This window comes from Leucoraja erinacea, chromosome 28 (genome assembly GCF_028641065.1).
Source record: "Leucoraja erinacea ecotype New England chromosome 28, Leri_hhj_1, whole genome shotgun sequence".
Lineage (NCBI taxonomy): Eukaryota > Metazoa > Chordata > Chondrichthyes > Rajiformes > Rajidae > Leucoraja > Leucoraja erinaceus.
Window position 1 is genome coordinate 30,060,063 of NC_073404.1, and position 12,516 is coordinate 30,072,578.

Consider the following 12,516-nt stretch of genomic DNA (forward strand, 5'->3'; position numbering starts at 1 on the left):
GTCTCAATAGATCAGCAAACGCGAACACTTTAAACGGCGGAGAATGCCACAACAAAAACAAAACCAGGAGCAGGAAAAAAGCAAATGAATAATTGGTGATAATAGGACAGTTTCTGCGGCCACAATAACCCGCCGCTCCATCAGTGACTACACTTGGACAATTTCTTTAATCCACCTTACAAGTGGATCCAATCTCGCAGCGACGTGCCGGCACTTTCAATGGAGGCTCGGCTCGGCCGGTCGGTGTGTGGTGGTGAATAATGTCAATGTGTGTTCACTCCACTCGCCTTCAAGTTGGGGGGTTTGTTTGTTTTTTCTCTCCTTCTTCTTCTCTCTCTCTACACCGGTTAGTTAACGCGTTTGTACATCTCCCCGTCTCCGCCACACACAGACCGAACTCTTACCTTCACTGTAGACCCCGAGGAGTAGAGACACGAGCAGCAGAAACGTCGCCTTCATGTCGGGTCGGCAGCGAGAGAACGCGTTTCCATTCATTCCAGTTTCCAGCAATCTCTCTCTCTGTGTCTCCCTGTCTGTCTCGCCTCTCCCAACTACTTTTCCGAGGCAGCTGGATATTAGTGGGCTGGGAGGTCCCCTCTCTCGCTGGGTTTGTAGAGAATACAGCTGTTGTGGAGGGGAAGGGGGTGGGAGTGGAGGAAGTGTGGCCGGGTGGGGAGAGAGAGCTGTGGACGCCGCTGGCTTGTGCGTTAGTAGCAGTTCAGCACCAGGGACAGCTCCGGCTTATCTATCTACACGTGTACCGTGACGCGGCTCTGCTCAGCACTGGCTCGCCAGCCCAACCCGCCCCTTCCTTCTCATAACCTCCTCTCTCTTCCCCCACCCCATCCCCCAAATAAATCCCCTCGTCACCCAGACACCGAGCAAGCCAGGACTCTACACCTTGGAGCCCTGGAGGACGAGGGGTGATTGTATAGAGGTGTAGAGAGGTCTCCTAATCTGCATTCGTGCCTTAGAGAGAGTACAGAGAAGGTTCACCAGACTGATTCCTGGGATGGCAGGACTTTCATATGAAGAAATACTCGGTTTGTACACGCTAGAATTTGGAAGATTAACATAGAAACATAGAACATAGAAATTAGGTGCAGGAGTAGAGGCCATTTGGCCCTTCGAGCCTGCACCGCCATTCAATATGATCATGGCTGATCATCCAACTCAGTATCCCGTACCTGCCTTCTCTCCATACCCCCTGATCCCCTTAGCCACAAGGGCCACATCTAACTCCCTCTTAAATATAGCCAATGAACTGGCCTCAACTACCCTCTGTGGCAGAGAGTTCCAGAGATTCACCACTCTGCGTGAAAAAAGTTCTTCTCATCTCGGTTTTAAAGGATTTCCCCTTTATCCTTAAGCTGTGACCCCTTGTCCTGGACTTCCCTAACATCGGGAACAATCTTCTTGCATCTAGCCTGTCCAACCCCTTAAGAATTTTGTAAGTTTCTATAAGATCCCCTCTCAATCTTCTAAATTCTAGAGAGTATAAACCAAGTCTATCCAGTCTTTCTTCATAAGACAGTCCTGACATCCCAGGAATCAGTCTGGTGAACCGTCTCTGCACTTCCTCTATGGCAATAATGTCCTTCCTCAGATTTGGAGACCAAGATTGAGGGGGGATCTTATAGAAACTTACAACATTCTTAAGGGGTTGGACAGGCTAGAGGCAGGAAGATTGTTCCCGATGTTGGGGAAGTCCAGGACAAGGGGTCACACAGTTTAAGGATTAAGGAAATCTTTTGGGACCGCGAAAATAATTTATTTTTTCACACAGAGAGTGGTGAATCTGTGGAATTCTCTGCCACAGAAAGTAGTTGAGGCCACACAGTTCATTAGCTATATTTAAGAGGGAGTTAGATGTGGCCCTTGTGGCTAAAGGGATCAGGGGTTATGGAGAGAAGGCAGGTACAGGATATTGAGTTGGATGATCAGTCATGATCATATTGAATGGCGGTGCAGGCTCGAAGGGCCGAATGGCCTACTCCTGCACCTATTGTCTATGTTTCTATGTTTATAGAGGTGTATACGACCATTGAACAAGCCAGGAATCTATTCATTGGAGCCCAGGAGGAGGAGGGGTGATCTTATAGAGGTGTATAAGACCACTGAGCAGGCTAAGGTCTTGACCCGAAACATTAGCCATTCCTTCTCTCCAGAGATGCTGCCTGTCCCGCTGAGTTACTCCAGCACTTTGTGCCTGCTTCAGTGATCTTATCGAGGTGTATAAGCTCATGAGGGGAATAGATTTGGGTTGATGCACACGGCCTTCAGTCCAGAGTTGGGGAATCTCCAGGAATTTGGAGGGATATGGATCACCTGCAGACAGAGGAGATTAGTTTTTTACTTAGCACGGACATTGTGGGCTGAAGGGCCTGTTCTTATTCCGTACTGTTCTTTGTTTTACATGTTGTAATTCCACTGTGGGCCTGACCAGGAACAAAATAAATAATTGATACAGAGGCACAAGGAACTGCAGATGCTGGAGTCCTGAGCAAAACACAAAGTGCTGGAGGAACTCAGCGGGTCAGCCAGCACCTGTGGAGGGGAATGGACAGAATGGCGATGTTCCAGCTCGAGACTCTGAGGATGGGTTCCAACCTGAAACGTTACCCATCCATTCCCTCCGCAGATGCTGCCTGACCCGCTGGGTTCTTCCAGCATTTTGTGTTTTGCTGATGCAAGCATTTCCCTTCAGCTTAAGAACATCTTGGCAAACTATATACCAGGACAGAGCTTAGAGTCGTAGAATCATATGGCACAGACTCAGGCCCTTCAGCCCTACCATCCGTGCAGACCAGAAATTCCCCATCGATGCTAGTCCCACCTGGCTGCGTTTGGCCCATATCCATCTAAACATTAAAAAGTCCATTTCTCCAATGGACGAAACACAGGACACACTCAATACGTTTTTTAAAAAGCAAATTAAACGGTAGGAGGAGCCATCTTGAGCAGCCGTCCGTATAATTCGCTTTTAAAAAAGGTTTTAGTAAGTCCTGTCCTTTGTCTGTTGGAGAATGGACTTTTTAATGTGGGGGGAAGGAGGTAATTATACTTCTAGGTCCCTACCTGGTCGGCGAGGCAGCTTTTTCTCCGGGCTGCCCCGTTGACCCGTCCTCGTGGCCTACCAGCGGGCGTGGGGCGCCGTTTCCTGGCAGGGACCGCCCAGCACCTCAGCTTCGGTGGCGGCACAGCGCTGGGGCGCTATCGCGGAGCGGAGTGGGCGATGCCTTGCCTGGGTCGCCGCGCTGGAGCTCCGGTGAGCTGTGACCGCCGAGTTCAACACCTTTGGGCTGCGGGTCTGCGGAGCAGAGCGGGCGGCGCCGACTCTAACATCGGGAGCATGGGTTGTCACAAACCGGCGCGGCCTGAAAAGGCTTCGGAAGCTGCGGTCCCCAGTCACCAGAAAGGCCGTTCCAGGTGGCCCAGCCGCTGAGAGGACAATCCCGACGCCGGGGGGGCAACACCACCCAGTGTACGGCCAGGAACATCGGGCCTCCGTAGGGCAATTGCGGTGGCCTCAATAGGCCAACTTAAGGTGAACAGGATGGGGATTGGACATTGTGCCTTCCCCCACAGTGGCGTCCATTGTGGGGGGATGATTTTTTGTCTGTAAGTAAACAGTGGACGCTGGTGCGCTTTAGCTGCCGCTGCTCTCTCTTCACATTGTGTTTTGATTTTTTTTTGTCTTTGGATTGAATTCTGTTTTTAATTTGTGTTTCTGTGATGTCTTTATTATTTATTTTATTACGATTATATGTTTTATTATTCTTGTTAATCTCTGTAAGGTGTCCTTGAGATTTCTGAAAAGCGCCCAAAAATAAAATTTATTATTATTATTAGTATAAACCTTTTCTTTCCTATCCTATCCTGTTAAAAGTAAACCTTTACTATTTTTGATCAGACTTTACTGGACATTATCTTGCACTAAACATTATTCTCACTATTCCCTTTATCCTGTACACTAAAAAAGGACCAGTCTCACCCTGGTCACTCCCTCTTGTCCCCTCTCCCATCGGGCAAGAGGGAGACCCCAGGGTTTCGGCCCGAAACGTCGCCTATTTTCTTCACTCCATAGATGCTGCTGCACCCGCTGAGTTTCTCCAGCAATTTTGTGTACCTTCGATCATCCAGCATCTGCAGTTCCTACTTGAACTTAACTGTATGTCCTCTGGTTCTTGATTCCCCTACTCTAGTTTAGCTTATTGTCACTAAGTACAGTGAAAAGCTTTTGTTGCTGGCTAACCAGTCACCAGAAAGACTATACATGATTACAATCGATCCATTTACAGTGTACAGATACAAAGGTTTCAAAGGTCTATTATTGTCCCGTGTACCAATTAAGATACAGTGAGATTCGAATTACCGCACAGCCATACTGAAAAAGCAACAAGATACACAACTACATAAAAGTTAACATAAACATCCACCACAGCAGATTCCCTACATTCCCCACTGTGATGGAAGGCAATAAAGTTCCAGCTTCTTCCTCTTTTATTCTCCCGCGGTCGGGGCAGTCGACATCCGTCGGGAAGATCGAAGCCCCCGTGGCTTGGAGTTCTCGAAGTCGGTCTCTGACCAGAGACCGTGAGCTCTGTGATGTTAAGTCCGCAAGCACCCAAGGTCGGAGCTCCGAGGTCGATCCCTGGCAAAGGGACCGCGGGCTCCATGATGTTATAGTCCCCGCAGGCACCCGCGGTGGAGCTCTCGAAATCGGTCTCCCGCAAAGGCCGCCAACACCTCAATGTAAGGCCGCAGTGCGGACGGAGATACGATACGGGAAAAAAATGGCACTCCGTGAGGTGAGAGACTGGGGAAAAAAATTCCCCCTCCCCACCCCCACTTCCCCCACCCCCTCCCCCACCCACCCCCCCCCAACCCCTCCCCCCAACCCCCACACCCACCCCCCCCCCCCACCCCCCACATAAAACAATCTAAAGAAGTATGTAAGTAAGTGGGTTTATTGGCCAAGTATTCACATACAAGGAATTTGGCTTGGTGCTCCGCCCACAAGTAACAACATGACATATACAGTGACAGTTACGAATGACTCAGAAAACACTAAACATTAATAATCATAAAACATTAATGATAAATCGCCATTGATCAAACATACCAAAGAACTCTAAAAAAACATACATTTAACACATACAACTAAAACACAATGAGGGAAAGGACAGACAGACTGTTGGCGAGGCAGCCATGGCTGGCGCTACCCGCTGACGTTTAGTGCAAGGTAAAGCCAGCGAACTGATCAAGGATAGTCCAAGGGTCACCAAAGAGGTAGATGGTAGTTCAGCACCGCTCTCTGGGTAAAAGACTCTGTGCATACACCCAATCTATTCCCCTTGTGATTTTATACGCCTCTATAATATCAGTCTTTCATCCTCCTGTGCTCCAAGGAATTAAGTCGCAGCCTGCTCGATGATCATGTACACCTCCAGTAGATCACCCCTCCCCATCCTTATTGCCCAATTGCAAAAGCACATTGCTATTCAGAGGTAAAAACGCACGTTTTATTTTTAATCAAAAATGTGTTCTCTTGAAAGCAAAGAGCTGGTGATTAATCTCAGTCTTTCTCCAGGGTCTATTATAGACGCAGCATCTTGTATAAATAAATGGTCACATTAAAACCGCGCTGTAAAGGAGGTCTTAAAATAAAATGATCAAGTTGGCGTAACGACAAACTTGAGCGGGATATGACACGTTGCTTTGCAGATTTAGAGGATTAAGATACTCGTCAAAACCAGCAAAATGAGCATTAAAAGGAACGCAGGATAATGCACAAATCCTGCTCCTGCACCTCCTCCAACCTCATCTATTGCCTCCGCTGCTCTACATCGGTGAGACCAAACACAGGCTTGGCCATCGCTTCGCCCAACACCTCCGCTCAGTCCGCACTAACCAACCCGATCTCCCGGTGGCTCAGCACTTCAACTCCCCCTCCCATTCCCAATCCGACCTTTCTGTCCTGGGCCTCCTCCATGGCCAGAGTGAGTCCCACCGCAAATTGGAGGAGCAGCACCTCATATTTCGCTTGGGTAGTTTACACCCCAGCGGTATCAACATTGACTTCTCCAATTTCAGGTAGTCCCTGCTTCCTCCCTCTTTCCCCTCCCCTTCCCAGCTCTCCCACAGCCCACTGTCTCCGCCTCTTCCTTTCTTCTCCCCCCCCCTCCCCCCCAAGACAAAGCCAGCAAAGTCTGATCAAGGATAGTCCGAGGGTCACCAATAAGGTAGATAGTAGTTCAGCACCGCTCTCTGGTTGTGGTAGGATGGTTCAGCTGCCTGATAACAGCTGGGAAGAAACTGTTCCTGAATCTGGAGGTGTTTAGGAAAGAACTGCAGATGCTGGAAAAATTGAAGGGAGATAAAAATGCAGGAAAAACTCAGCGGGCGGGTTAGGCAGCGTCTATGGAGCGAAGGAATAGGTGACGTTTCGGGTCGAGACCCTTCTGGAAACTCAGCGGGTGAGGCAGCATCTATGGAGCGAAGGAATAGGTGACGTTTCAGGTCGAGACTCTCCTATTCCTTCACTCCATAGATTCTGCCTCACCCGCCCGCTGAGTTTCTCCAGCATTTTTGTCTACCACAGCAAAATTAATGCACAATGGGTGGTGTCAAGATGTGCGGGAAGGAACTGCAGATGCTGGTTTAAAACCGAAGATAGACACAAAATGCTGGAGTTACTCAGCGGGACAGGCAGCATCTCTGGAGAGAAGGAATGGGGTGACTTGTAGAAGGGTCTCGACCCGAAAGGTCACACATTCCTTGCTGAGTTTCTCCAGCTTTTTGTGTATATCTTAGGTGTTGTCGAGAGTCAAGAGTGTTTTATTGTCATGTGTCCCAGATAGAACAATGAAATTCTTACTTGCAGCAGCACAACACAACATGTAAACATAATACACGGTGAAGAATATAATACACAAGAGGAAAAAAAAGGTTCAGTGTGTGTATATATACACTCACTCACAAATACACATGTACAGCGCATTCAGAAAGTATTCTAAAATGGATTAAATTTGCCTTTGTCATAAACTCCATCAAGCAGCCAACAGGAGTCACAGTTTAAAGGATAAGGGGGAAATCTTTTAGGACCGAGATGAGGAAAACTTTTTTCACACAGAGAGTGGTGAATCTCTGGAACTCTCTGCCACAGAAGGTAGTTGAGGCCACACAGTTCATTGGCTGTATTTAAGAGGGAGTTAGATGTGGCCCTTGTGGCTAAGGGGATCAGAGGGTATGGAGAGAAGGCAGGTACGGGATACTGAGTTGGATGAACAGCCATGATCATATTGAATGGCGGTGCTGGCTCGAAGGGCCGAATGGCCTACTCCTGTTTCTATGTTTCCGTGCAGTAACTCTAAAGTCTAAACTTTGCACTGTTAAGGATTCCAATGGTGAGATGGGGCACTTCTATTGCCTGTCTTCATTGCATTATAATCTTGTTCCATTTGCCTGGGATAAGGCCAATTAGGTATTGGAGACAGGTGGCCAGATGAGGTGAATCTTTAATTGGGTTGTGTGCCGCTGATGAGGACAGATACCCTTTTGCAAAGGCTGCACTACTCGCAGCATCTGCTTCAGGGAGTTGGCTCCATACCAAACCAAACACACACACACACACACACAACACAACGTTTCAATGGCAAACGCTAGTTTAAGTGAACCATCGGGGTTTGGATGGTAAGCAGCACTGGGACAAGAGCTTGAAACTGCGCCAATGTCGGCCCCCACTGTCTCTTTTCCGGGGGCAGCAGCCGATTAGCATCTCTTCAACACTGACGTTGGCCCAGAGAGTTGAACCAGGGCGAGCCAAGGAGGGTAACGATAGCCATCTCCCAGTAGGAGGTAGACATAGAAACATAGACAATAGGTGCAGGAGTAGGCCATTCGGCCCTTCGAGCCTGCACCATTCGCCATTCAATATGATCATGGCTGATCATCCAACTCAGTATCCCGTACCTGCCTTCTCTCCATACCCCCTGCTCCCCTTAGCCACAAGGGCCACATCTAACTCCCTCTTAAATATAGCCAATGAACTGACCTCAACTACCCTCTGTGGCAGAGAGTTCCAGAGATTCACCACTCTCTGTGTGAAAAAAGTTCTTCTCATCTCAGTTTTAAAGGATTTCCCCCTTATCCTTAAGCTGTGGCCCCCTTGTCCTGGACTTCCCCAACATCGGGAGCAATCTTCCTGCATCTAGCCTGTCCAACCCCTTAAGAATTTTGTAAGTTTCTATAAGATCCCCTCTCAGTCTCCTAAATTCTAGAGAGTATAAACCAAGTCTATCCAGTCTTTCAGGCCTGAAACATCACCCATGGTTACTCCAGCACTCTGTGAAACGTCACCTATCCATGTTCTCCAGAGATGCTGCCTGACCCGCTGAGTTATGGTGCAGCAGCATCTATGGAGCTAAGGAATCAGGCAACTTTTCAGGCCGAAATCCTTCTGGAAATAGGCAACGTTTCGGGCCGAAACCCATAAGGGTTTCGGCCCGAAACGTTGCCTATTTCCTTAGCTCCATAGATGCTGCCTGACCCGCTGAGTTACTCCAGCACTCTGTGAAACGTCACCTATCCATGTTCTCCATAGATGCTGCCTGACCCGCTGAGTTACTCCAGCACTCTGTGAAACGTCACCTACCCATGTTCTCCACAGATGCTGCCTGACCCGCTGAGTTACTCCAGCACTCTGTGAAACGTCACCTATCCATGTTCTCCACAGATGCTGCCTGACCCGCTGAGTTACTCCAGCTTTTTGTGTCTCACTAGTTCTGAGTGGATTCAGACAGTTAAGGACAAAGGTGACATGCACAGATGGTGCAGCGGGTAGAGCTGCTCTTTCACACAGAACCATCCTGTCATCAAATCAGAGGAACAGAATTAAGCAATTTGGCTTTTTCGGGAGTCATGGGTTACGGGGAGAAGGCAGATTGTGGATGATCAGCCATGATCGCATTGAATGGCAGTGCTGGCTCGAAGGGCCGAATGGCCTACTCCTGCACCCATTGTCTATTGTCTATTATCCATTGTGAATTGAGAGGGAAAGATAGATCAGCCAGGATTGAATGCTGGCGTAGACTTGATGGGCCGAATGTCCTAATTCTGCTCCTACAACATATGAACAAGAATAATACGTCAAACCTGAGCCAATGGATTCACGCCACAATTTATGGAAATGTATTTGAGCTTAATTAATGGTATGTTTCAATCAAAACGAATAATTTTACAGGTCAGATAACCCAAACACCATCCAAACCCCTGTCACCAAACTCCTCACGGGGTAGAGTCAATCTAATTAACTTGTGAATACATTACACAGTCTTGTCAACAATAGTGAATGTAATTTAAATATATATGCTGATAAATCTCCTTTTATTTCATGGAGATGTCAATAGACAATGCGTTTATCCTGGTATCCAACATCTCCGATTACCTCTCTTGGACCCACAATACCTCTACTCTGATCAAGAAGGCTCATCAGCGTCTCTTCTTCCTGAGGAGACTGAAGAAGGTCCATCTGTCTCCTCAGATCCTGGTGAACTTCTACCGCTGCACCATCGAGAGCATCCTTACCAACTGCATCACAGTATGGTATGGCAACTGCTCTGTCTCCGACCGGAAGGCATTGCAGAGGGTGGTGAAAATTGCCCAACGCATCACTGGTTCCTCGCTCCCCTCCATTGAGTCTGTCCAAAGCAAGCGCTGTCTGCGGAGGGCGCTCAGCATCGCCAAGGACTGCTCTCACCCCAACCATGGACTGTTTACCCTCCTACCATCCGGGAGGCACTACAGGTCTCTCCGTTGCCGAACCAGCAGGTCGAGGAACAGCTTCTTTCCGGCGGCTGTCACTCTACTCAACAACGTACCTCGGTGACTGCCAATCACCACCCCCCCCCCCCGGACACTTATTATTTTTTTATTCAAATCGTTTGCTATGTCGCTCTTCAAGGGAGATGCTAAATGCATTTCGTTGTCTCCGTACTGTACACTGACAATGACAATTAAAATTGAATCTGAATCTGTATCATGTTTAGTTAGCCATGGACATTGTGGGTTGAAGGACCTGGCCCTGTGCTGGATTGTTTTGTGGTCTATGTTGGTCAAATTATAATTTTGATTCAATACCAACTGCACATCACCAGTTTGTGGTCAGCTGCAAACAAGGAACTGCATATCCAAGTTTACAAAAAAAGACACAGAGCGCTGGAGTAACTCAGCGTCTCAAGAAACGTAATGAGAAGGAACTGCAGATGCAGGTTGACACCAAAGATGCTGGAGCAACTCAGCGGGTCAGGCATCACCTCTGGAGAAAATAGATAGGTGACGTTTCAGGTCGGGACCTTAAATCAGACTCGACTCAAAACGTTGCCTATCCATGTTCTCCAGAGATGCTGCCTGGCCCGCTGAGTTACTGCGGCATCTTGTGTCTATCTCTGAAGTACATGGACAGGTGTTTGAAGGACCCAAGGTGTCACCTATCTCTTTTCTCCAGTGATGCCGCCTGACCCGCTGAGTTACTCCAGCACTTTGGAAAGACCGATTAAAGATAGACTACAGGTCTCCAATGAGGTAGATAGTAGTTCAGGACCGCTCCTCTAGTTGTGGTAGGATGGTTCAGTTGCCTGATAACAGCCGGGAAGAAACTGCCCCTGAATCTGGAGGTGTGTGTGTTGTTTTCACACTTCTGTACCTCTTGCCCGATGGGAGAGGTGAGAAAAGGGAGTGGCCGGAGTGAGACTGGTCCTTGATGATGCTGCTGGCCTTGCCGAGGCAGCGTGAAAGTATTAGAGTCACAGAGGGTACAACACAGGCCCATCTTGTCTGTGCCAAGCAAGATGACATCCTGGGCTAGTCCCATTTGCTTGCATTTTTCCCATTGCCCTCTAAGCTCTTCCTATCCATATATTTAATGAACAATACAGCACGGAAAGAGGCCCTTTGGCCCATCGTGTTCAGGCAGACCATCGTGCCACTCCCTACATACAGGGACATCTGACACAGGCCAATGAAGCTACAAATCCTGCATGACTGGAATGTGGCAGGAAACCAGAGCACCCGGAGGAAACCCACGTGGCCACAGGGAGAACATGCAAACTCCACGCAACCAGCACCCGAGGTTAGGATTGAACCTGGGTCTCTGGCGTTGTGGGGCAGTCGCCCTAAATCTGTCCAAATGACTTTTAACATTCATAATTCTAGATATTGATTTAAAATTATTATTTTATGAATCCTCATGATCATTGCAGTAAAATGATTGAATAAATAAAGAAGGTGACATTCTGATGGATGGTATCACGGGCACAGCGGTAGAGTCGCTGCCTCACAGCGCTGACAGCGCCAGAGACCCGGGTTCGATCCCGACAACGGGTGCTGTCTGTATGGAGTTTGTACGTTCTCCCTGTGAGCTGTGTAGGTTTTCTCCGAAAATCTTCAGTTTCCTCCCACACTCCAAAGACGTGCAGGTTTGTTGGTTAATTGACTTGGTATAAATGTAAATTGTCCTGTGTGCGTGTGTGTGTGCGTGTGCGTGTGCGTGTGCGTGTGTGTGTGTGTGGGCGTGTGTGCGTGTGTGTGTGCGTGTGTGTGTGTGTGCGTGTGTGTGTGTGTGTGTGTGTGTGTGTGTGCGTGCGTGCGTGTGCGTGCGTGTGTGTGCGTGTGTGTGTGTGTGCGTGCGTGTGTGCGCGCGTGTGTGTGCGAGTGCATGTGCGTGTGCTTGTGTGCGTGCGTGCGTGTGTGTGTGTGTGCGTGCGTGCGTGTGTGTGCGTGCGTGCGTGTGTGTGCGCGTGCGTGTGTGTGCGTGCGTGTGCGTGTGCGTGTGCGTGTGTGCGTGCGTGTTTATGTGTGGGGATCGCTGGTCGGCGCGGACTCGGTGGGCCAAAAGGCTCTTGATTCCGCGCTGTATCTCTAAACTAAACTAAAAACTAAACGCAGGAATGTGAATTTATGCAATGAACGAAGGGTTAAAATGGAATAGTAACGGAGAGATGAAGAATATCTTGTCCACTCTGTGGTTGAAAATATTGAGACAAGAAGCTTTAGGCTTTTAAGCTGTTGACAAGATAAGGGATCTTTTCATCACACGTCCCAGCCCCAGGAACGTTGCTGTCCTGTTCTACTAAAGGGAATAGCAACACAGCGAAGCTGGGAATATTCTTCCCTGCCACGAAATGTAATTATTCATGCACTGTAAAGAGTCAATAAATCCAGGAGAACCAAATGAAAGAGAATTTATTGGACGTATGAAACAAGCAACGTGCCACTGGAAAACAAAGGTGAAGGAATCATAACATGAAGATGGTAGCAGACTTCAGAAGTCTGGGTTTCTAGGTCTAGACATTATCTAGACATCTTATCAAGTCTGGAACCGCAGTGGCTGCCTCGTCGACGGTCTATCTGTCCTTTCCTTCTTTGTGTTTCAATAGATTCAGGACTTACCTGGACGTTTACCTTGTCTGCACACCTGGACGCCCGCAGTGATGGTTGAGGTCCCGACCACGGGGG

The 12,516-nt window shown here is 48.5% G+C and overlaps 1 protein-coding gene across 1 annotated transcript in view; it reads right to left on the bottom strand.

Moving 5' to 3' along the window:
* LOC129710855 (seizure protein 6 homolog) overlaps window positions 1-746 on the bottom strand; it is a 381,323-nt gene extending 380,577 nt beyond the window's left edge. Inside the window, exon 1 of the mRNA XM_055658139.1 lies at window positions 405-746. Within this exon, the coding sequence (XP_055514114.1) occupies window positions 405-495 (91 nt within the window). The 5' untranslated portion in view covers window positions 496-746. The remainder of the gene's footprint in view (window positions 1-404) is intronic.
* Window positions 747-12,516: the final 11,770 nt, after the last annotated feature.